The sequence below is a fragment of the Talpa occidentalis genome, unplaced genomic scaffold, assembly GCF_014898055.3.
Source record: "Talpa occidentalis isolate TD23 unplaced genomic scaffold, MPIMG_talOcc4v2.1 talOcc4.16, whole genome shotgun sequence".
NCBI lineage: Eukaryota > Metazoa > Chordata > Mammalia > Eulipotyphla > Talpidae > Talpa > Talpa occidentalis.
Genome location: NW_023601653.1, coordinates 64,644,804 through 64,670,841, shown reverse-complemented (window position 1 = coordinate 64,670,841; position 26,038 = coordinate 64,644,804). Strand labels below are relative to the sequence as shown.

General features: G+C 37.4%; 1 protein-coding gene across 2 annotated transcripts; it reads left to right on the top strand.

The window, feature by feature from the left end:
- Nucleotides 1-2,954: 2,954 nt before the first annotated feature.
- Nucleotides 2,955-9,112, top strand: LOC119246990 (C-type lectin domain family 9 member A-like). Of its 2 annotated transcripts, XR_008552345.1 has the most exons (5): nt 2,955-3,302; nt 3,903-4,054; nt 5,731-5,837; nt 6,210-6,337; nt 9,027-9,112. XR_008552345.1 is itself a non-coding variant. In XM_054696810.1 (4 exons), the coding sequence occupies exons 2-4, from the start codon at nt 3,986-3,988 to the stop codon at nt 6,331-6,333; spliced, it is 300 nt and encodes a 99-aa protein (XP_054552785.1). In that variant the 5' UTR covers nt 2,955-3,302; nt 3,903-3,985; the 3' UTR covers nt 6,334-6,385. The 2 variants fall into 2 exon arrangements, 1 of the variants encoding a protein (XP_054552785.1); XM_054696810.1 differs by lacking the exon at nt 9,027-9,112 and having other exon boundaries at nt 6,210-6,385.
- Nucleotides 9,113-26,038: the final 16,926 nt, after the last annotated feature.

The following is a 26,038-nucleotide window of genomic DNA, read 5'->3' as shown; positions in this document are numbered from 1 at the left end:
AATTTTTATGTTTAACACCATGTTTGGAGAGGTTGCAGAAAACCTTTAGGCAACCTAAGAAGCAAACTGTTTTTGAGTCATTAAAATGGAAGATTGAAGATAAATAGGGAAAAATTATCAAGAGGTCATAAAGGAGAAATTTTACAATAATCCTTTATGAAACACTATTTAAGTACAAAATCAATATACTCAAAATTTTTCTTGGCATTTTTCTGGGTAGGTATAATTATTTCATAGTATTTTATAGTATAATTATTTCATTCATTATTTCTGTGTAGCATAAATATTTCATAGATGACAGCATTTCCAACTTTTCAGAATAAATGTACAGTAATATTTGGAGAATTCCAGGTTGTAATTGAAATGCTATATCCAAAGGGCTAAATGATAGAGGTTGATAACTGATAATTTGAAAAATAAGAAAAAAACGATCTGAGGCAAAAATCCTTTTGAAAGAAAAGAACAAAAGTAAAATCAGATATCAGTAATTAAATTGCAGGAAGTACTAATTTCAAGAACATATAAAAAATCTAGAAAACATATAATCTGAAAACTTCATTTTAAAGCAAAATGTCAATTTGCATGTCCTTTAGAATTGTCTCAATTTTTTTAGAAATGAGTGGAAAACATGTAACATATTCGGAAGTGAAAAGTTTCCCTGGAAAGAAGCAAACACAAAAGGAAAGTGAGTATCTCTTTCTCCCTAAACCTTGGTGAATCTTGGTTATTATTTTCTGTTCCTTGTTTAGTAATTTCTCTAAAGAATTTCATTGCAATTTAGCATATGACATATTATGTCTCACTTACTTTCAAGTTATTGTCACTTAATAAAGGAGAAGACCCAATGGACAATGGTAGAGAACTATGGGTGCCTTGGTGGTGGATGGATAATAACACTTACCTGAAAAGTATAATCCTACATATCTGAATTATATACAGTGTGGTAAACCAATACTACCTCAATTTATTTATTTATTTATTTATTTATTTATTTATTTATTTATTTATTTATTTAAAAAAATATTTATTTGTTTGTTTGTTTGTTTGTTTATACAAGAACCGGGGTACTGGCCAGATATGCAGGAGGGTGAGAGGATTCACCAGAGACAGAGCAGGGAACAGAACAAGCAGACTGACAAAATACACTGCTGAGGGGAGCAGCGGGAGAGACAGGAGGGTCTGCCACACCATAAGGGATTCTCCCTGGCCAGCTGGGATCGAACCAGTGCTGCAGAGGCTGCGGACAGCTTCACAGCACTGCGCTCAGCTCAACCGCCTTCGCCACCAGGGAAGGCCCAATTTATTTATTTTTTGAACAATTTATTTATTTATGCATACAAGAACTGGGGTGCACGCAAGAAGTGCAGAGGGTGAGAGGATTCACCAGAGACAGAGTAGGGAACAGAACAGGCAGATCTACTGAAATACACTGCTGAGGGGAGCAGCGGGTGAGACAGGAGAGGTCTGCTGCGCCATGTGGGTCAGCAACCTGGTCAGGGATCAAACTCGTGCTGCAGTGGCTGCTGATAGCTTCATAGTGCTGAGACTTAACCCCTTGCACAATCAAGTAGGCCCCACTACCTCAATTTAAAGAAAAATTATCTTATGAAATGTGCAATGCACTCTGGCCTGTACCCTGTTCTTGTATGTATATATGAATAAAATAAATCTTTAAAAAAATTGCAATGCAAATTTCTCTTTATCTGGAGGGGAAAAAATCCTATAATATTCCGAATCTCTTTACACATGTAAATAATCTACAAATTTTCATTGAAAAACATGTGAGTCAGAAGAGGTAACTACATCTCTGTTTTTATCTACAGAAAACACAGATCAGTTAATTTACACAGAAGTGAGAACCCATGCTTCACACTCCAACCAGGCAAAGAAAAAGAAAGCTAAATCATCTGAAGGAAAAGGTAAAGTTCATTCAGAGGACCTAGCTTACCTGTCCTCCAACTGCTTGGCCATTGTGTATGAGATTCAAGTTACATATGACAGGAACCACTGTTCCAAGTAACTGAATTAGTTGGCCCAGATTCATGAGATTGTTTCAACTATATCTTACAAACAAAATAAAAAAGCAGTGTTGAAAGCCCAATATCCAGTTTAGTATATTTCAGAGAGTTAATGAAGTTTGAGTGTTACATCAAGGTATATCCATAAATGAGCCAGTAAAATAGAGAATTTTCTTCCCCCCAAAAAACATTGTGTATTTCATGATGCCACTGGAGACTCAGAGCCACTTCTTCTCTGGGCAGGGTCTACAGTTCCATTGGCCTGGTATCTTGCTGTGGTGATTCTTGGGATTGTCAGTTTCATACTTCTTTTAACAACTGGACTCTTGGCAATGAAGGGTAAGTTAAGCTAGATCTGTTATCTGAAACAATATCTCCTCCTATGGAATTACTAAATAGTAAAAACAAAGTCTTGCTTTCCTACTTGTTTCATAGCTAGGACCTGCAGGAAAGCCATCTTCACCTCTGATGTAATCACTTGGCCATTTACAAAGTCATTCATATCTTGTGACGTAATCCTTTAAGTTAGTCAGACTTTTCCCTGAAAAGACTATATTTAAGGATTTCTAGGTGGTAGGTAACATCATATGCCAATTTGCTTTTTTCAATCTGACACTTTACAAAAACATGTAAAGTTTTATTGGCTCTACCTATGTATTTCCATTCTGTGATTCAAATTTACTTTTTTAATCACTTGTGAACTTTGGAACTCCAGTTACAACAGACCATAATTTCATTATCTATCCTTTTCACTTTCCTACTTCTTTCTCATTCATATACAAAAGTCAAATTTAATGTCTTGCTGATATGCCATATTAGTCTATGACCTACATCCCTCTTCTGAATTCTAATAACAACCCTTGAATACCATTGTCATATCATTAATCACCAGAATTCTTACTGCATTCTTCCCATTGGAGTGGTGAGTTCCTTGAGAAAGGAGCATTGTGTTTTTAACCTTACATCATCAAGGTCTAGTAAAATGTTTTGTCATCAATGTATTTACAACAAATGAGATGTTAGTGTGAAAATCATAGAGCGATGAGGTGCCTAACAAGCACAAAGATAACAATGGTCCTTACTCCTGAACATTGACTGATATGTTTAAATTTTAATTTACCTTTAATTCAGTTCCATGTTATGTTTTTCTCAAGCTAATGGTGTAGAATTAAGTTTTACAGGATAAGAGTTATGATGAATCAAAGAACCAACCATTGCACAATGTAACACAAAACAACTGCGTTGATCAAAACTCGGCCAATAAAGAGGAATCATTTAACAAAGGTATGTAGATAGGATTGACGACCAAGACCAACAAGTCTCTTCTCTATTTCTATCAGTCTCCTGACACCCTGGTTCAAATCATTTTCTCTTCTACTCTAAACTAATTTGAAGTTCAATGTTTTTGTTATTGACAAAAATATCAGCCTTTCCCAGAGGTCAGGTTTTCCTGTATGTGTGATGATATACTCATTTTTGTCACCACCTCCCCAAATAATATTTTTATGCTAAATAAAACCCTATATCTCTTCTATCATATTTTCTAACCGGTATTATACCCTTATACGGGGTATAGATGAGGCACTACGCTCAGATGTGCTCTGCACTGACAATTGTACGAAGTCTAGAGAATGCAGAAAGCTGCTTCCTTATATAGAGGTTGTGAGAGAATATTCTAGAAAGTTTTGATAATGTTGTGCATAAATATAGAGGGATATGAGCAAAGTAACTCTCCTCCCAAACGAAGGTTCTTTTCAGAAAGCGGAAGTGAACCCCATCAGTGTCATAAAACGCAGGTTCTTAAAAGCTCTGGGAAGGACTCCCCTGTCTCCAGGTCAGAACATTCACTCAGGGCACTGACTTGAAATGTCTTTTGTTTTCAAGGAAGTGAGAGGAGCACGTGTAAAGCAAACTGGCGCTGCTGTGGAGAGAACTGTTACTATTTTTCAAGTGATGAAAAGAACTTTATGGAGAGTAAGAAATTCTGCAAGGAAAGGGGCTCCACACTTCTCAAGATAGAAGATGAGGAAGAACTGGTGATGTATATTTTCTGTTCTCCATCTCATATTCTCTTGTTTAGCCCTTAGTTGTCAGCTACATCTTAATTATAATTTTGGAGAGTTTAAGCACAACCTACACTTGCAAGTGAACTCAACGCTCATGTTAAAGTCAGAAATATAATTAGAAATTAAATTAGATTTTCATTAAATTGATCTAATATCTAATTCATCCACAATTAGAATTTCCATAGTATAGCAAATGTAAACTCAAACATGGTGTAATTAGCAAATAATGATCCTTAAAATATATTGTGTTTGGTCAAGGATAATTGTATATTTCAAACTGAGAATGTAATTGAAATTTAGTTTCACTATTTCTGAGAAAGATTATTACACCACTAGAAAAAATCAAGAAAAATTAGCATTTCTACTAAAGTTGAAGTAAAGGAAAAAACTACAGTGAACTGAAATTTGAAGATCAATTAATTTCAGCTCATATTAAAACTCATACTAGTTTTCAAAGAAACCTGAACTAAATATTTCATAATCCTCTTATGACTTCCATTGAATACACAAAAAAATTACCATTATATTATTAAAAAATAGTATATTCTAACATTCCAGGTAAAGGGCAATCTTTCAATATCTGCTCAAAGACAGACATTAAGAACATTTACTTCTCTATACTAATCTACTGACTCATATGTTTGGCTTTCAACAACTCAGAAAGAGCAATTCAAAATAAGAACTTGAAAACTATAAAAATAAAACAAACATAATTTGAATATAGATAGAAGATATTTGTAGCATTTAAATTTAACTCCATTTAGAAGAAATAGATAATAGCAATTGTTGCTGATAAGATAAATTTTAAAAATATACTTTTTAAAAATATACTTCATCTTTAAAAATATACTTTTTTTTATAGATAAAGTAAAGAACCTCCATGAAAATTTATAGATAGATAGGTAGATAGACAGATGGATTCAAAGTAGCCAGGAGAGAGAATGAATGTTAAATTTTTTGTTCAATGTAAATTAATTGTTATATTTTAATGAGAAAACCCCATATAATCTTAAATGTAATTGTGGACTTCAGGTGGATAGTGGCCAGACAATTTATGTAATTCTACTCATAACATCTAGAATTGTTTTATAATAAACTGGCTATATTTTTTTCCAAACACATTAAGTAGATCAAGTGAAATAGTATATGAATATTTGCTTTGCAACAATTGAACTATTAAATGAATATCATTTATTTTTATATTTATCAAATAATTATCAACTCAGCTACACAAACACGTCACCTGTTGGGGAACAGCTACATTCTCTAAAATTCACATTTCACATGTAATAAACATAGAACTTGTGGGGAAAAAAATGGTAGAAATCTCACAGATATTCCACCTAGGCTTCAATGATGAATTCCTCAGAATTCATCTTTGAGCATACATTTTGTAACGAAATTAACAAATTTTAATCCTAGGTCTAAATGAACATAGCTAAATTAATGGCTATTTTATGAATCATTTGTGTTCTGTATTTAATAAATATCAATATGTGTGATCTCATTAATTTATAACTTGAATAGAATCAGGAGGATGTTGATCTTTATCCTTTTTGTTATTCATAATAATAAAAATAAGTAACATTATTTAATTTGGAAACATAAAAATTTTTTTCTCACAAAATATGTTCTGTTTATTACAGAAATTCATTCAGAGTCAACTATCTTATTTTTATTGGATTGGATTGTCCCGTGAAGGCATCAGAGGATCCTGGACATGGGAAGATAAGTCACTACCCATTCTCAAAATGTAAGTCTATAAAATAGATGTAATTACAGATTCTGGTGTACATTCTCAAGGTATAAAATTAGAAAAGCACACAAACTGCAATAGGAGCAATTGCATACATATCCATGTATATACACAGATACATACACACATGCCAAGGACATATGTTCAGCTATGAGGATGAGTACATTGAGGGGAGGAAGGTTTTGTATTTCACATCTGTATCCTATCAGTTCTCTTTGGGAAAACATACAGCACCACGGGATAGTTCTAATAAGGAAAGAAACATATATCACTTCAACTTTGGTCCAACATCAGTTGGACCAGCATTGGTCCAATTATGTCTGCCCGAATGAATGCAGATTTTAAAACTTTGTTTTTATTTTATAACAGGGATTGGAAAGAATCAAAAGATGGAAACTGTGCCAGACTAGCAGCAACAAATATGGCTGCTCATGATTGTTCCAAAGTGATACAATTTATTTGTGAGAAGAAAATGGCTTTTCCTGCTGCCTAGCCATGTGAGTAAGCACCACAGTGAAATGCAACCACAAATATTCCTTATAAAACTTTGGAAGTTCTAGAGTCTCTCTCTCTCTTCTCAAAGTATCTTTGCTTTTTTTTAATGGGTTGGGCCTATATTATAACCTCTGATTGAGATGAGATTGGAATTTTGGATGAACAATGAGGAGGCACATCAGACTGTCCACTCTGTCCCTTTCACATGATGGTTGCCAGTTATGCACACAGGTGGGTGGAGGGAGAGAGTAGCAGTGTTTGTGATGAGGATTAGGAAGCAGAGTTCCCTATACCCCATTATTGCAACTCACACAGGCTTAGTAAGGAATCCTGCAAACTTAAGTCACTATTTTGCACATTTGGGACAAGAATTAATGCAGTTATAATGCCATTATATTTTCAAGAATTGTGTATGCATTTTTACTTGATTGCTTAGTTTTTTGAGAAATGTAGATGATATACTGGAAAGAGAAATTCTTGAATCATATCTGAGTTAAGGCTTGAACCACAACTAATAGCTATTCTTTCTGGCAAGTCTAAATTCTGTGTCTTAGTTTCTGTCTAAACAGATAAAATTGAAACTATTCTCCAAAGTTTCTGCATCATTCAGCAGTGCGTGGTTCCATTTGCTTGTATTCTTTCTACATGAAATGTTTTCAGTTGTTTAGTGTGGCAGCTCTTCATAAACAAAAATAAAATTGGAGCTATTATTTGATCCAGCAATACCATTGCTATATATGGGTACCAGGATTGTGTTAAGACACTATTATGAGAAGATTATTCACATATATGTTCATGCAGCATCTTCTCAAGTCACGGAACCAGCCTATGGAAATGCTCATTGACAGACAACTGGATAAAGAAGCTGAATATATAATCAGTGGAATACTACTCAGCTATTTTAAATGATAAAATAGTACCTGTTGGGGCCAAATGAATGAACTTCAAAGTGATTATTTTTTTTTTTTTTTTTTTTTTTTTTTTTTTAGAGGCATGCTTTATTTATTTGTTTGCTGGTTTCTTTGTTTGTTTTTGTTTATACATGCACTGGGTACAGTCAGAAGCGCGGGAGGGCGAGAGAATTCACCAGAGCCAGAGCGGGGAGCAGAGCAGGCAGAAGGACCGAAGTACACTGCTGAGGGGAGCAGCGGGCGGCAGGAGAGGTCTGCGCGCCATGTGGGACCCTCCTCCGGTGGCCGGGGAGCAGCCGGGGATCGAACCGGCGCCGCAGAGGCCGCGCGCAGCTTCGCAACCCAGCGCTCAACCGCTGCGCCACCGGGGAGGCCCAAAGTGATTATTTTAAGTGAAGTAAGGTAGAAAGTGAAAGACAGTTATCAGATCGATTCACTCATTTGTGGAATATAAATAACCAAAGAAGAAAAAAATGTCGAAACATAGCAAAACAATGATTTTTAAACACTGTGAAAATAGACTGGACAACAGAGAGGATGAGGGGAGATGGGGGAGGGGTGGGAAGAGGAGGAAAGGTGATAGGCATTGGCATGGGAGGTTCTGTGGAGCATGAATAGGCATGTACAGAAAAATGAGGTGTGAGTTGTACTCCCAAAATTATAGTTATGTAAGCAACTGATAGTAAAATTTGAGAAAAAAGAAAATATACATTATCAGTTTTTAAAACTTATTTTAATAGGATGTATACATTTTAATTGTGGTTTTTATTTGCATGTCAATAATAAATGTACTACAAGTCATCTTTTCATATGTTTTTGTCAACCATTATGTCATCTGTGACATTTTCTTTTATCTCTTTTCATTCAATTGTTCATTTCCTTGTTACTGAGTTGTAAGTTATATATTTTGGATACTGGTACTTTATCAGACATTTTATAAGTATTTTCTTCAAATATTATTATTGTTATTGAGTTATGAGTTATATACTTTGGATACTGGTACTTTATCAGATATTTTATAAATATTTTCTTCAAATATTTTGTTCATTCTTTTAACAGTGTCTTTAGAGAAAAAATTTTAGACATTTAGAAGAGCAGAAGCCTTTTATTTGATGAAGTGTCAACAATCACTATTTTTTATCCATGGTTTATACATATTTTTCTTATAAAAATATTTAATTTACCTAAGGTTGATTTTTTTATCCTGTGCAGTCTTGTAGAAGCTTTAAATTTTATTAATTCTATATTCTCTTTCAAGTTACTTTTTTTTATAGTACAAAATATGGCTTGAGCACATTTTTTTTTTTAAAGAGGCATGTTTTTATTTATTTATTATATTTGTTTGTTTGTTTTGTTTATACATGCACTGGGTACAGTCAGAAGCGTGGGAGGGTGAGAGAATTCACCAGAGCCAGAGTGGGGAGCAGAGCAGGCAGAAGGACTGAAGTACACTGCTGAGGGGAGCAGCGGGCGGCAGGAGAGGTCTGCGCGCCATGTGGGACCCTCCTCCTGTGGCCGGGGAGCAGCCGGGGATCGAACCGGCACCGCAGAGGCTGCGGGCAGCTTCGCAACCCAGCGCTCAACCGCTGCGCCACCGGGGAGGCCCTGGCTTGAGCACATTTTAAAAAAATTTTTGCATTTAGATGTCTAAGTTTTCCAACATCATTTTTTAAAAACAGTATTCTCTATTGAAATAGTATGGCAATTGTGTTCAAAATAGATAGATCATTTTTGTGAAGACCTGTTACCAACCTAACAGGGATTTATCATTTGTACTAAGATGCCTAACCCTGAACCAGAGCTTGTTTCAACAAACGAAGCACTTTTTTAACATGTGGCATCACCACGGGAGAACTGCAGCTAACTCGCTAAAGACACTGTTTTCTCCAGTCCTGAGTGAAGAAAGGTCCTACATGAAAGAAAAGAAGACAAGGACACGAGGGGTATGGGAGGGTTTCTACATTCTCAGGTGGGAGGGAAGGCACCCGGGTAGGGAGGAGGGGAAGAGTGATGGAAGGTGAGACACTGTCCTAGGATTATGGATAACCCTCCTGGAATAGTTGCTCTCTTCTGCCTTATCTAGCCTTGGGGAAGTAGGATGAAACTTCGCCTCTCTCTCTCTCTCTCTGTCTCTCTCTCTCCATGATTACTACCTCCCAAAGAAGTCATTTTGGAATAATATCGAAAGGGAAAAGAGACTAACTGACAAACACAACCTCACTCAGCAGAGTTAACACCAACAATGTAAGTCATATTCAAATATGTGCTCTTGATAGTCATAAAAATGACTTTTTACCTCTGTGGGCTTCCTCCAAAAAACTGATGACTCCAATCACTCATGAGAAAGATACCAGATGAATCCAATGGAGGGGTATTCTATTTTTTTTAGATTTTAAAAGGACAGGTTTACTAGGGCAAGGAGGAAGGAAAGGAGAGGCCCCTGCAGACAGGTGGGCAGAGAGCTGCTGCTGCTGCTTTGCAAAGGGAAAAGGTTTATAAAAAGAAATACCTTTCTAGTCCCAGGCAGGTGGGAGAATTGCCACATGCTAAGCAAAGCAAAGTAGCAAGACTGCTTAGGTGAAAGGAACTCTGAGCCAGTGGTGTGAGTAGTTCTAGCCCAGTTTGAACAGGTTGATGAAATCATGGACTGGCAGCTCTGTCCAAGCAATTCAACCCACTGCACTGACCATGAGGAGCCATGACAGGCAAAAAGATTAGACCCTGACTAACACACAATTTCCTGAAGGGAGAAGGCTGAGTGCCCACATGGGCTGTTGGAATGTAGCCCCTCACGCATGCCCAGATATAGCCCAGCCCAGAACAAGCTATGATGCTGCTTTTCTCCCTACCTCATGGACTTAACCTTAAATATCTCCTCCCACTGGGGAGCCAGCTTATGTTCTCCTTTCCCAAACTGGCCCCCTGGCCCCTTCACACATGATTCTCTAACAAAGCCTCACTTGGTTCAACTACAAGTAGCACCTCCTGGTGAATTCCCTCTCTAGAGGGCAAAGGACACACTCTTAAAGTGACAGGAAAGTAATAGTATTTTTCAAAATTACCATCAAAATAAGGAGAGGTTCAGGGGGTCTCCTTGGTGCAGCAAGGGGTTAAGTCTCAGCATTATGAAGCTAACTGCTGCCTCTGCAGCACAAGTTCTATCCCCAGCTGGCCAGGGAGCTACCCACATGGCACAGCAGACCTCTCCTGTCTGGGCAGCTGCTCCCCTCAGTAGTGTATTTCAGTGGATGTGCCTGTTCTGCTCCCCACTCTGAGGGGTTGAACAACCAAAAAAATTTAAGGAGGCCTGGCAACTAAATAGGATGTGTTAACCTGGATGAGATCCAAGAATAGAAAAAGGCCATTGGACAGGCCTCCCAGGTGGCACAGCGGTTGAGCACTGGGTTGTGAAGCTGCCCACAGCCTCTGCAGCATCGGTTCGATCCCCGGCCTCCATCGAGGGTCCCGCATGGTGCGCAGACCTCTCCTGCCGCCCGCTGCTCCCCTCAGCAGTGTACTTCATCCGTGCCTGTTCTGCTCCCTGCTCTGGCTCTGGTGAATTCTCTCACCCTCCCGTGCTTCTGACTGTACCCTGTGCTTATAAAAATAAATACATAAATAAATATTAAAAAAAATTGTATTAAAAAAAAGAAAAAGGCCATTGGTGAAGTCTAAGGAAATCTAAATAAAATATGGCTTTTAGCAAATAAAAATATTTCAATATTGGTTTATTAATCACAGAAAATGTCTAATACTAATAAGATATGTTAATATAGGGGAAACTTGTACTATTTTTGCATTTCTTTATGAAAATTTAACATTGTTCTAAAAATAAATTGTATTCTAAAAATTAAAATTAGGGTGTAGATTTCTACAAAATAAAAGCTTACTGGGTTTCTGATTTGCATTGATTTGAATCTATAGATCAATTTAGAGAGAAGAGACTTTTTATGATAGTGAAGTTCTAATCCATGAATATGGTATATTTATCAATTTATTTGGCTTTAATTTTTTCACATAGTTTTATATTCTTCAGCATACAAATGGTACATTTTTGGTTAATTTTATCTATGTTTTAAGTATTGTGATATCTATTATAAATGGTATCTTTATTTCCACTTCCAATAGATAAGCTTTAGTATATAGAAACAATTGAATTTTACATACGGTTCCTAAAATTACGCTAAATGCATATGTATTAGCAGTATACTTTTGGAGATTTTGAAATTTGCTATATACAGAATTTGTCACTTTGCCTATAGGCATATTTTCATTTTTCTTTTCCAGTCTCTCACTAAAAGTTTCAGCATAGCAAAGGAAACAACAAAATGAAAGGCAAACTATATACTTAACCAAGGGTTAATATCCAAAATATATAAGGAAAAGATAGGATTAAATAGTAATATAAATGAATGTATGAATGAATGAATGAATGAATGAATACATACATCTTTTTAAGAGCAAACAAATAAATAATCCAATCAAAAGATGGTCAGGTTGGAATAGACATTTTACCAAAGAAGACAGAGATGGACAATAGGCATATGAAAAGATTCACAGCATCATTAGTCATTAAGGAAATATAATATAATCAACAAAAAGACATCATTCCACACCTGTTAGAATGAATGGCTATTATTCAAAAAAAAAAAAAAAAGAAACAACAAAGCTTGATGAGGATGTGTAGAAAAGATACCTTTGAGCACCATTTGTGGGAATGTAAATTAGGACAACCACTAAGAAAAATATATGGCATTTCCCCAAAAATAAAAATTAAAAATTGGGGCTTCCCTGGTGGATCAGGGGTTAAAGTCTCAGCACTATATATCTATAGCCAGCACCTGCTATGTACACCAGTTAGATCCTGGGGCAGGGAGGTTACACACATGGAACAGCAGACCCCTCCTGTCTCACCCACTAAACCCCTCAGCAGTGCATTCCAGTAGATGAAGGGAGCACACACAGGCCCATAATAAAATGCATCACTGCTCTGTGTCCTGCGGCCTGAGGACCAGAGATAAGCTAAACTAAAGATAAGCTGACAGTAGTAAATACTCCAGCAGACCCTCCTGGCAAGAGAGACCATTGCCCCTAACACACCCCACTATCAGGAAAGACTTGTCGCCCTCTGGCCTCATACTCCAAAAAAATTCAGCAGTACCCTAACCCTATAACCACCGGTGTTCTGCGTGACTCTGGGCCTGCAGAGTTGTCACCTCGTGGACTTTCAATAAAGCCCGCTTTTGTCTGATACTCTTGGCCTCCTTTCTTTTCTAACAGTAGATCTGCCTGTTCTGCTCTATCTCACACCCCACACCTCTGGCCTACACAGTTCTTGTATGCATAAAAATATAAAATAAATCTTTTTAAAAAATTAAAAATTGAGCTACCATATGATCCAGGGTGCCCAGTTCTAGATGTATATTCAAAGGACATAAAAATAAAATTCAAAAATTTCTACACCAGATATTAAACTTACCTGGTTTTCAACTGTATAAATCAAGGGAACTTTTTGTATGAACTATTATGTGTGTTTTTTCCCTTAAAATTAGGTGTGTGATATTAATCTGCAAAGACATGAACAAACACTTTAAATTTAAAAAAAATATCATAAAGAATTGCTCCAACTAACCAAGAATTATAAATCTAAAAGATACACACATATTTATTGGTGAAGATTTTATTGCCCAGCACAAGCAGGTTGGAAACACACTGAGGAGGTAACAATGGGAGAAGCAGCGCTCAGGAGTTTGCATCTGAGATGAACCATGTACAGCCTCATGGAGGGTAATTATTAAATAGGGATTGAGATTCAAATATACATGCATTTGACACACATATGCCCCTGCAAGAGATTTACCTTATAGATATGATCTATAGCAGGTGATACTATATTAAATGGTATCAATCTTTTCATCAATTTTTTCACAAATATAAGGTAATTGTTTATCACAAGCAGCCGTAAAAATATATGTTGACTTGATGAATCCACACTTTCCATCTTCCTTCTCTTGAAATTTCCTGGATCAGAAAATGTATTTGTTGATGGAAATCATTCTGTAGGGTAAGTCTGATCATCACAAATTTAAAATATAAGGGCACAATTATTTTAGCAGACACAAAAGTCCTGTGACAGATATACAGATGTAAATATATAAAGTATAACTATGTCAAAAATGAATGAAAAATCGCCAATGATAATAAAAGACAGGAAAGATTTTCAAAGATTGTTATAGAATGGGACGTGTCCATGGATTAGACATGCACATTTGAAAAATTCTCCTGACACTTCTGAAACTTCTAGGAAGCACCAAAATAAAATAAATTCATTTATGACACAGAGATATAAAAATATTTCTGTTCTATGACACAAGATTAGTATGAGCAAACCATGTGCCTCCAAGGCTAGCCTGATCTTGAACACAGAAGCAAATCATAAGTATTTAAATGGGGATTCATACTCACCCACTGAGCTTAAGGTTTTCCTGACCAAATCATTAAAATTTCTGAATGGAGCAATGAATTTAATGAATATAGATTTGAAAGTTTAGGTCTCGGCTACAAAAGACAATGTTACTTAACTTCAATTTACCCTTAAATGACCATGATATTAAAAATAATTTCCAGTTTAAAATCTTTATCTTTACCAGTTATCTTAACTTCCCCATTGTTTTAACATTATCTTAAACATGTGAGTTTCCAGAGCCTCAGGTCTTAGATTTCCTGATGATCATATCCTGCATCACAGCAATAATGTTGTCTATACACAGAAATGAGACAAATTTACATCTCACACACCTTCATAGGGACTTCCTAGTCATGTACCAAAATGCTCAGGAGACAACCCTTTAGGACTAAATATTGAATGGATTAATGAAAATCGTATCTAAAACTAAAATCTGGAAATGTCCCAACAGAGTTAATGGCAACAGCATCACTATAATTTCTCTGTCTCTCACATATCCATGAAATATGCTAGAATCTGGCCATTTTCACCAGCACTAACCCTGACAATCTTCATCAAGCCACCATTTTCTCTCACCTAAGGACTCCAACAAGACACCCTACATCCCAATTTTTATCCCCCACATACACCCACACATTCGCATCACAAAATACAATCCAAAGTGGGTCTTTTAAACAGGAAGCCTGTTTTATCATCCCTCTACTCAGAACACTGCAGAAGTAGGGCTCCCTCTGGCACAAGGCCTTAAGACACAACCCATGAAGCTGCGTGCAGCCTCTGCAACACAAGTGCGAACTCTTGTTGCACAGAGTAGCCACAGAGTAGCCCAGATGGCTCAGCAGATCTCTCCTGATTGCCCGCTGCTCTCCTTTGTGGTGTACTTTAGTCAATCTGCCTGTCCTGTTCCCCACTCTGTCTCTAGTGAATCCTCTTCACCCCCAAACCTCTGTCCTGTAACCCTGTTCTTGTATGCATAAATAAATAAATCTTATTAAAAAAAAATCCTGCAAAAGTTTCTCATTACATCTATGATAAAAACAAAGTTCTCACAGTGACCTCTGATGTCCTGTATGTTCCTGCACTGTTACCTCTCCCAACTTGTCTCTCTCTCTCTGGCTCACTTTGCTCCCACAAAGCATTTTCTCACCATGTTCTACACACTCCCACCTCAGTCTTTTACCTTCAGTTGCTCTTCTTGCTAAATTGCTGTTCATCTAGTAGCTACATGGCCCACTCATTCAAGTCTCTGTCCATAAACATTGTCTCTAAGTCCCTGGGAACCTCACTTCAAACATGAAATCTCTTCCTAATACCTCTACACACAAAATAGTATTTTGTGATAGAGCAAGAGGTAAGAAACAGCACATCACTCCATAACTTATCATTGTCTAACATGCTATATAGTTTTCCTGACATTTTTGGATTGACATTATTCATCACCCATTATCATTATTAGTCTGCATTAGAATATAAGATCCCTAAGAGCAGGATATTTTTATGTTCATTCATTGTTACAGTTTCAGTGCTAGATTAGATCATAGACACCGTGGGCAGTCAGTAAACAGCATGTGAGCTAGCCCAAGGCTCTCATACTGCCCGCCATGTTACTTAAGTTTAATTTTAACAGGACTTGGTTTCTTCTTTTTCTAAACTAACTTCCTGGACATCAAATAAAAATCTATCCTGATTTGTTTATTAAAATATATTTGTCAGGCCTCCCCGGTGGCGCAGCGGTTGAGCGCTGGTTGCGAAGCTGCCCACAGCCTCCGTGGCGCCGGTTCGATCCCGGCTGCTCCCGGCCCCGAAGAGGATCCACATGGTGCGCAGACCTCTCCTGCCACCCGCTGCTCCCCTCAGCAGTGTGCTTCGGTCCTTCTGCCTGCTCTGCTCCCCGCTCTGGCTCTGGTGAATTCTCTCACCCTCCCGCGCTTCTGACTGTACCAGTGCATGTATAAACAAAAAAAAACAAATATAATAATAAATAAATAAAAAAAACATGCCTCTATAAAAAAAAAACAAAACAAAAAAAAAAAAAACTAAAAAAAAAAAATATATTTGTCATCCATTTTTTTTAAGATTTATTTATTTGTAAAAGAACTGGGGTACAGGCCAGATGCACAGGAGGGTGAGAGGACTCACCAGAGACAGCGCAGGGAACAGAACAGGCAGACTGATGAAATACACTGCTGAGGGGAGCAGCAGGCGAGACAGGAGAGGTCTGCCATGCCATGTGGGTTTCTCCCTGGCCGGCCAGTATCAAACCCGTGCTGCAGAGGCTGCGGACAGCTTCACAGTGTGGCACTCAACCACCTGTGCCACCAGGGAGGCCAATATCCTGATTTTTAATGAAAAAGATTACCAGGCATTATATGGACTTGTACAAAATAATGTCATCAGGGGAATAAAATACCACATTGGAGATTACTAAAAAACTTCTTTGAAAATTATTTTTTTCTTTTTTTAGTTCTTTAAAGACACCAGCATATAGTTACAAGTTTCACTTGGAGGACTAGGTTTTTATATAATTTGTCATTCATCATATGTTTACCTTTTCTTAATCACATCCATCAACACAACTTGTCATTAAATATACAAGAGAAACATACAAAAGCAAAATATTGTTTTCTGTATTTGGATCTTCCATTAAAAAATATGGGAAAATTAATTTTCCAGTCTGATTATTTTGGCCTCTGAGATTTGTATTTAGTTGCCTGTTGAAAATGGCATCACAGGTAATGAAAGATATTCCCTAAGTCTCAAAAAGCAGTTATTTTCCCAAGCTATGGCTATGAACAAGTTGCAGAGAAAGAAGTGGAGAGGGATAATTATGAAGCAAAAACTTACAGATCCTGAGAAAGTTGAGTATTATCCAGCCACAGCCAGGGATGATTATCTCCTTGTTTATGTAATCCAACCCAATGCCTGTATTGGGTTCTTTGTTGAATGAATGTCTGTGAAAAAATTAGAATTACTAGTATTATTTTTACTATCTGTCACAATTTTATCTACAGATGATTGTCATAAAATACCTATATCTTCAAAGACTTCAATGATTATTAATTAGGCTTAATTTCTCTACTGTACAGAGAAGAAATGGAATTGGAAAACCTCAGTGAAAAAGTCACTCATGTCTTGGTGACTGAATGAAGGAAAGCAAGAAAGGGACATGATGGAATTTAAAAAATCTCCACATTTAATTAATACATGGGTAAACATGACTCACCAAACTAGGAATTTCTCTCATCAAAGATACTTTAAAGAACATGAATAATCAAGCTTTAGATCTGGAAATATCTTTTGTAAATTAATTTATAGAGCAAATACAATATTTTTAATTAATAAGAAAAAATATCCAATAAGAAAAAACAAACTAAAACGGAAGAACAGATAATTTGCATTACAGCAAACCTATGGTCAATAAGTTTATAAAAATTCCAAATTCACATGAAAGCAGGGAAAGGCAAAGTTTGCAAGGATATATTTTAAAACTTTTCAATTGACAATGATTAGGAATGACAACAATTGTGAGATGGTGGAGATCAAATAAATGTGTTAAAAACTGTGGCAAAAAAATCATATCAAAATTGGGCTTCCCCCGGTGGTGCAGGTGGTTGAGAACAGCCCTGTGAAGCTGTCTACAACCCAGTTCTTCTATGCAAGAAAAAGGAAATATGTAGTAATAATAACTGAAATCCACCTCCATATCAGTTATACTATCTGAAGTCTTTACAAAAGCACCTTCCAAAATTTGAGATCTTCCCTCAAAGCAAGACTGTCTTATCCCCTCTAAATATTGGTAGCACATTTGAGACTCTCTAGCTCCTTTATATTAGATATTCCTTTGACTTAAGTTCTTTTCTAGGTTTTAATTGATTTTAAGGAGGAACTTTTTTTGACATAAATGAAGATAATAAGGAAAGTGTTCTAGAAATTCTCCAGGGTATAGGCTTTCTCATAGAGACAATTGTGGGTGTGCCCATGAGCTATGGTTTCCCAGGTCATAGGTGTGATTATTTTTCTGGCTGCTGTCTTCTGCCTTCTGAGTCAGACTCCCCAATTCCAGATGGGTCATTTAACAGAAATATATTTGATAGTTACTATTTTGGCACAAAATCATAAACACTTTATTAGTAAAGTATAATGAAGACAATAAACTGACCTTGACCGTGTGCTCTGGAGGGTGAGCGGGGTGATCTCTAAGCTCTCAGGGCAGTGTGTCACCAGGGGTGGAGAGTGAAGGACTGGCTGCAGTGATTCCTCCTCTTCCTCTGAAGATGCAGGGAGGGAAGCCACTGACTGTGGAAGACCCGACCTGGTCAGCAGGAATGAGAGCAAGCTCCCTGCAAATGGAGCCTGTTAGGGAGACTGTATCAGAATCTGTTAGCTGTTGTTTATAAGCAGTTTTATATGTTAGGAACCAAATGGAAATTAGCATGTATTTATAGCAATTTATTGCCTCTGCTCTTTTTAAAAGTTATAGTGAATTATGTTATCATTGTTTGCTATTAACATAATAGTACATATATTTCCCTAATAATTAACAAATTACCAATGAAAAGCAATTATTAGCAATGCCAATTGCTGGGGTTTTTTAAATGAACTTCCAGATTATAATTAAAATAAAAATTTTTGGAAAATCTAGGGACTATGTACCTTTGAATGTTTTAATAACAGTATATACAGCAAGTAAATGTAAAAAGCATTATTTTCAGAGTATGGGTATATCACTTCCACTTTTGTATTTTCTTTTAATTTTCTATTTTGTCTAAACAGGGATATAATTAGCTGATTGTAAAATTTTCTCTTTCCTGTCTTTGAAACACCCACACAACTTTGTGCCAAAATATCTACAAATTTTAGGGCCTTTGATAATGTTTACTGTAGTTCTTTTCTACTTTAATATATTTTATTTATTTTTTTTATAGAGGCATGTTTTATTTATTTATTTTTGTTTGTTTGTTTTGTTTATACATGCACTGGGTACAGTCAGAAGCGCGGGAGGGTGAGAGAATTCACCAGAGCCAGAGCGGGGATCAGAACAGGCAGAAGGACCAAAGCACACTGCTGAGGGGAGCAGCGGGCAGCAGGAGAGGTCTGAGCGCCATGTGGGACCCTCCTCTGGTGGCTGAGGAGCAGCCGGGGATTGAACCGGCGCCGCAGAGGCTGGGGGCAGCTTCGCAACCCAGCACTCAACCGCTGCGCCACCAGGGAGGCCCCTCTTTTCTACTTTAATTCTATTTATCCCTTAAGGTCCTACTAAAATATCATTCATCTTTCACTTTTTTACATTAAAAAATCCAAAAATGACATGAGTGATAGAATGATAATTGGAGTATAATGAGGCTGAAAAATAGGAGTGATGCTGAAAAAAACTTTATATGCACTCACAAAACAGATATTGCACACTTCATGTAGCAGCACATAGACTTATGAGGGGATGCAGCAGTATCTTTTCTCATGTGGTTGGTGGGATGGTTGGTTGGATGGTTTAAATCTGAAGCTAAAGGAGGCATATACCTTATTCCTATGTTTTCAGTTCTACTCCAGTTATCACTATTTCTATCCCTCCACTGATATCTCAGTTTTGGTTACAGCAGCTTCAGTGTAAGTTGTAATATTATATGTAGTATATCTTTTCAGTTAATCTTTTTTTTTAATTTTTGGTTATTTTTACTTTGCCTTTATGTAAATTGTATGGTAAACTTCATATCTACACAATATTGCTGGAATTATTTTAAACAAGCAGATTAATCAGGAAAATTGAAGTTTTTATTTTGATTAACCTTCCAATTATGCACATGATATATATTTATTAGATTTCTTTTTAAATTGAGGTAATGTTGGTTTACAATGTTGTATGGCTTCTCTTCTCTGTTCTTGTAGTTGTGGGCACTTAGGTTGTATTAGATTTAACTTTGTATGCCTGTTTCAATGATTTAAGTGTTCTTATATTTTCATTTTTTTCTATGTTTTTATAGTCAACATATAGTAACAAATTAATTATTGCCTCTTATGACCCTGCCAAACATGCTTGCATCCAGGGTTTTATGTTTTCCTTTATTTTAGTCACTTGACATTTTGTATTTTCTTTACAAATAGAAACACAATTAATTCCTTCTTTTCATATTGCAAACATTTTAAGTCCTTTTCCTGTTCTGCCTACAATTTCTATAGTGTGTTGAAAAAGAGTGGGGAAAGCTGACATCTTTTCTTCTTCCTGATGTCAAGGAGGAAGTTTTCATATTTGAATACATTTTTATACTTTAAAAATTTTTCATTTCATTGTGTTCATTCAAAATTGTCTTTGCTACTATTTTCTTTGTCTAAAATACTTTATTTAATATATCTTGTACTTTATATGTACAAACAATAAATCCTCTATTTGTCCTTCACCTCAAAAATGCTTATTTTCTTCCCTTTATTTTCTTTGTATTTATTCTTGGATTATATCAACTTTCCTTTAAATAGTTCAATCACTTGTTTTCTGATGCATTACAGAAATGTACAGCAATTCCAGTGTTTCATCTGCTTATAATGAGGTTGATGACATCTTTCTCTTTTTCTTTGATCTTAACAGCATAACGTGATACAGTTTTGCTTGTGTTTCAGTATATAGAAAACTTCAGCACTGTAATCTTCAGTCATTGATTTGATCTCTTTTAGAATATACTCAGTGGTTGTATCAAGAGACCGCTTCCATGTATTTCATCTTTCCTATGAACCGTGGTCTAAATGAAATAGGTCAACCAAATTGAACAAATGGATCAACCAAATTGCAACCAAATTGAACACCCCTCACTTCAAAATGTTGCCTGTGTACCCATGAGCTGGGCATTTTATTCCATCTTCCAAGGCTATTTTTCTGTCCTGGAAGTGAGAAGTCATCTCCACAACAGTGTTGAATTCCCCCAGGATTCACACTGAAACACTCTGTCAATTTAGGAAAAATCTGTTTTTTTCCTAATTTAAATGGGGTCTTGAAGTCTCATTGTCTCTTTCTCACAAGTCACAGTGCTGTTATTACAAGATAAACCAAAACAGTGAAAGACCACCACAGCCACCCTGGTTTCATTTCCATTCAATTATTTCTCAGAATTTCCACTGCTCTTACTCATGATCTACATTTTTTACCAGTATCTACTTTAACATGTTAGTTGCAGTTATTTGAAATTTTTGCCAACAGTTCCTACAGGGGGTCATCCCCAATTGTGTTCTGCAGACACCTTTGTTTCTCCACAATGCATTGGAATATTTTTTTTCTTGATTACATGGTCACCTCTATTTTATTAAATTATGGATAACTTTTCTAGAAATAGATAGAGGTAATGTTAGAGGAACAGTAAGGAACAAACTCTGAGCAAGTGGATGGCATCCTTAGTGAATTCCAAACCCTGATGATTACAGACTCCACCCTTCATCTCCATGATGACTGGCTTCTCAGGAGATTCACAACTCCCTGTGTGCAATGAACCTGACTTCCAGAACAGGGAACTAGTGAGAACTAGGGGCAGAATTTAGTGGCCACGTTTGGCTTGTAACTAGGCATATGCATGCTCTGACTCCTGCTTTTTTTGACCCTGGCCGGTAGGAGAGGCACTTTGAGGAGACATGTGGTGGAGAGACAGTTGGAGAAGAGACCTAAAGTGGAGAGACACATAGGTAGGCCACTTGTGGTACATTTTGAACTTTGAGGTTCCTTCTCTTCCTGCTCCACCAATTCTATTCATATCAATTAAAGATCTCTACCCTAAGGGTATCTTGTCTTTGACTTTGTGTGTATGGATGGCCCAACCCTAGAACATATATACCCTTAACATCTGGGATTCCCTGGAGCTCCTTAGTCACACAGTTATAGTACATACTGTATATTACCACATGTGTGTGTGTATACAATAATCACCACTCATTCTGCTAGAAAAATATCATAACTGTTTTTGGACTCTTTAACCATAAAAATTTTACAGTTAACTGATTACATTCTAGAAAAAATAATTTTGAATTTTGTTTCATTTATAAGAAGTCTGTTTGAATACTTTGTGCAGAGTTAACATTCATAGTATGGTTAACTATTCCATGTCCTTTGGGTAGATCGTAGGAGTGGAATTGCCGGGTCATATGGTGGCTCCATTTTTAGTAGACTGAGGAACCTCCAGACAGCTTTCCATAGTGGTTGGACCAGTTTGCACTCCCACCAGAGATGTAGGAGAGTTCCTTTTTCACCACATCCTTGCCAACATTTGTTGTTGCTAGGGTTTTTTTTTTTTTTGTTTTTTTTTTTTTGATATGTTCCATTCTTACTGGTGTAAGGTGGTATCTCAATGGGGTTTTGATTGCATTTCCCTGATTATAAGGGTTGTTGAACATTTATGCTCAATGAAATAAGCCAGAAGGAAAAAGAAAAATATTGAATGGTTTCACTTACAGCAAGACTATAGGGGAACCAAATAAGTCGTCAGGGTAAAAAAGCAGTAACAGTACAAAACACAGCAAAACAAAATGCAATTATAAACACCAGAGATATCCTTCAGGGGAGGAGAAGGGAGAGGGACCTGAGGGAGGAATGGAGGGAGGACCATAGGGGACTGAGGTGATGGTGCACAGGTGCACTGGTGAAGGAAATTCTATGGAGACTACACCTGAGGGGTTGGGGAGAAGCAAATATTGTTTAAAAATGAGCCATGATGTAGGGTCCCACATGGCACGCAGACCTCTCCTGCCGCCCGCTGCTCCTCCCAGCAGTGTACTTCGGTCCTTCTGCCTGCTCTGTTCCCCGCTCTGGCTCTGGTGAATTCTCTCACCCTCCCGTGCTTCTGACTGTACCTAGTGCTTGTATAAATAAATAAATAAATAAATAAATCTTAAAGAAAAAAAAATAATTAAAAATAACTTATGTTTACACACACACACACACACAAAAAAAAACTATGGTTAACTATTTCTCTCCTTTGGGAAGAGATATAACACCAGTAATTTAAGACTTCTCTGGTATTTTACAGTAACATTTTAATTTTCTACATAGTAATGTGTCCATCTTTCATTATACTTGTAGGAATTTAAAAGTCTTCTTAATATAAACGAGATCTTTTAGTAAACAAACTTTGGAGTTATAATACTCTTATAGAAACCTGTAGTGTTTCCTACATTCACAAGGTGAACATACCTAGTGTTCTGCAGCCCTCCCAGGCCGGGTGGGGTCACCGTCAGTTCAGGCTTAGAAATGAACCTTGGAGGGCCTCCCCTGGTGGTGCAGCGGTTGAGCGCTGGGCTGCAAGGCTGCCCAAAGCCTCTGCAGCCTGGTTCGTTCCCCAGCCTGCGGCGAGGGTCCCACCAGCATCATCCCCACAGGTTTCAAAATAGCGCGCAAGGGAAGCAGCCAGCAGGGAGACAGCAACGTGGGCCCTTGCGAATCTCTGTACGCTCTTTCCTCTGGGCTTTCTCTGGCGTTCTCTCCTGGTCTCTTCCACACCTATCCGTCACTCGCCCTCTAGTCGTTCTTCCCGGCAGCCCTCTGTGTGATGTCGCCCTTATAGCGTCTGTCTCCTGGCTCAGGTGTGCCCACTTACGCAGGCCTACACCACACTCCAGGTGCCGCCATGAGGCACATGTGGCCGGCGGCCACGCTCCCAAGTGCTTCCTGCATTCACGCCGCAGATGATCACTACAGAGGCCAGTGCAGTAAAAGCCTCACCATTTCACTTGCCCCACACCTAGTGGGGATTACAATTGTGTCTCTTCAAAACATTCATTCAAGTCCTAACTTCCAGTTTGTAGGGTAAGGTAAAAGGTATCAGGCTTTTCTGCCCTCCCGCCATCATGATAGATGAGGGAACCCTGTGATCCTGAATGCATTCCTGATGGCGGGCACTTGGAGTGGGTACACCTGCGCTAAGACTGTGCTTTTAAGGGCAGTGTCATGGGATGCCGGAGAAGCCGAGAAACAGAAGCCAAAGCAGAACCCGAAAGAGAAGCCGAGAAGCAGCAGAACGAACGCCAGAGAGCCCAGATAGACTGAAGACTTGCTGGGGGCTGGGAGGCTGGCCAGCACCCCTGCCTGCCATATGACTGATGAACCCCAATAAAAGACCTGCAAAAAACCACTGAGGACTCTGACTGCTCCTTTACCCAATCTGCATGGGATCAGAAAACCTGCTCTGTGTCCTGTTCCTGCCTTTACACAGTTCCTGAGGATAAGGCCTTATTTGAAAATAGGGTCCTTTCAGAGGTACTTAGGTTAATATGGAATTTCTAAGGAGCTGGTCTGGTTGGTAAAAATTTTATGGGTCTTGTCCAGGATCCCTTTCCTCAGAGTTTGGGGGGTATCCTCTGTTACAGGGAGAGGTTGATAACCAGTCCTAGCAGCTGCCTGAGTTATTTCCTGGTGAGCTGGGATTTGTGTCCTCTCTCCTCCCTGCTACCACTGCTCTCACTCTTTCTACACAGGAAGCTAAAATTTCTAGCTGGAACCTGTCTATTAAAAAAAAGTCTGCTCAGGTGAGTCATTGGAAATACCTGTGGTTGAGGTTGAGGTTCATATCTTACCTATTTACAGTAGGTAAGATATGAAAACAACCCAAATGCCCAAAAATAGATGACTGGGAGGCCCTCTAAGTAGATTTTAGATGTAGCTTCATGAAGAGATAAACTGAGTTTTGCTTCAATAGTTTTTGCATTTAACACTTGAATTAAAAAAAAAAAATCTCTGGTATCTTTCATTCCAATTTTTGTGTCTTTCATTGTGAGTAAATGACTTTGCGTCTGTGTAAATGCAGAGCACTATGAAACTGAATTTCTTATTGCAAAACTAAATTAATAAAAAAAACTGTTGAAAATAAATGTTATTTTGTGCTAAATTGAAAACCTCAGATTTAAAGTGAAAAGCTGTAAACCAAAGAGAAGAGGATGCCCTCCACCTTAACCATCTATACACTGAGAATAGATGAAACTGCATCCCACACAGACCTCATCAGAACTTCACAATCAGGTATGTAAAGGTCCAGGGGATATCGCTATCTATAGCAAGATGTTTAATAGATTTATCAAACTTATACTTAAAACTGAACTAAAGATAATCTCTATTCAAGTTATACCATTCTTAAAATATCTGGATCAAAATGTTTAGAATCTGATACTTTTCATTAGGACCAACTCTGCCAATCCTCATCATGTCATCATCTCTCCAATTAGCCACCCCACATCCCAATTCTGATCCCCCCAAATACACCCACAATGTTACTCATCAGTTTCTAGAGTGACTCACTAAGAGGAAACCTGCTCTTCTCACTTTCAGATTACACCCTCCATTGTAAAAAATTAAAGTTGTCATAACTAACTTCTGCTGTCCCAGTTGCTCTCATACCTCTCTGACCTGCTTCTCTTCCCCCAGCTCACTTTACTCCAGCATCACAGACCCTCTTGCTGTTTCCTGAAGCAGCTACACACATTCCCCCTCAGGATCCCACTAGTCCCTCCTTTTCCTGCTGGGACACTGTCCATCTAGTAGTCACATGATTTGCTCATTCTAGTTACTGTACAGACATCCCTGTTTCAAGGACACTGTCCCAGGCACCTCATTTAACACAGTGAAATCTCTTCCTCTTAGCTCCTCACACAAAAAAGTTACTTTGAAAGTAGCAAGAAGTAGGGACTGCACTTCACTCCATAGAGTTCACCATATTCTAACACGCTGTGCAGTTTACTAACATGCTATGTCATCCTTCCTCCCTCATCAAAGATATTAGTTATCACAATAGATATTCAAAATCACTAAAGATTTAGTTGGAAATGAATTTTATTTTTGTTTCTTAAAAATATCAACTAAACATCTACAAATTTCACTTGTAGGGAGGTCTGGGTTTAAATGCAACTTTTTTTCCTTCTTATGTGTTTACCTTTTCTTTCAACCACACCTGTCCAAACAACTAATATCAATGAATATATTAGACAAAGATGCAAAAGCAAAATTTTTACAGTGTTCTCAAGGACACTCATTAAACAATATCTGAAGAAATATAGCTGTTTGGATCTGATTATTTGATCTCTGAAATTAGCATTTGTTACCTGTTATAAAATTCAGATCACACAGAACTCAAGATGTTCTTGAAGTACCTGAAATTCTATCTGTTCTTGGCCTATAATCTGTGCATCAGATAATGAAACAGAAAGAAGGGGAAACTTACAGTTTCCAAGAAAGACTTGAGCCATCCTGCCATGTCCAGAGATGACTAACTCCTTTTCTACATAATTCAACCTAATAACTGAATTTCATATTTGACTGAATTAACATCAGTGGGAATATTAGTATTACCAGTCTCAAGCATAATAACAAT

What these genes read in the sequence shown, in the direction of transcription:
- LOC119246990 (XM_054696810.1), top strand. Translation starts at nt 3,986, where the DNA reads ATGGAGAGTAAGAAATTCTGCAAGGAAAGGGGCTCCACACTTCTCAAG. An exon ending in TAGAAGATGAGGAAGAACTG is followed by an intron (nt 4,055 to 5,730) that starts GTGATGTATATT and finishes TGTTTATTACAG; the next exon opens with AAATTCATTCAGAGTCAACT. An exon ending in TCACTACCCATTCTCAAAAT is followed by an intron (nt 5,838 to 6,209) that starts GTAAGTCTATAA and finishes ATTTTATAACAG; the next exon opens with GGATTGGAAAGAATCAAAAG.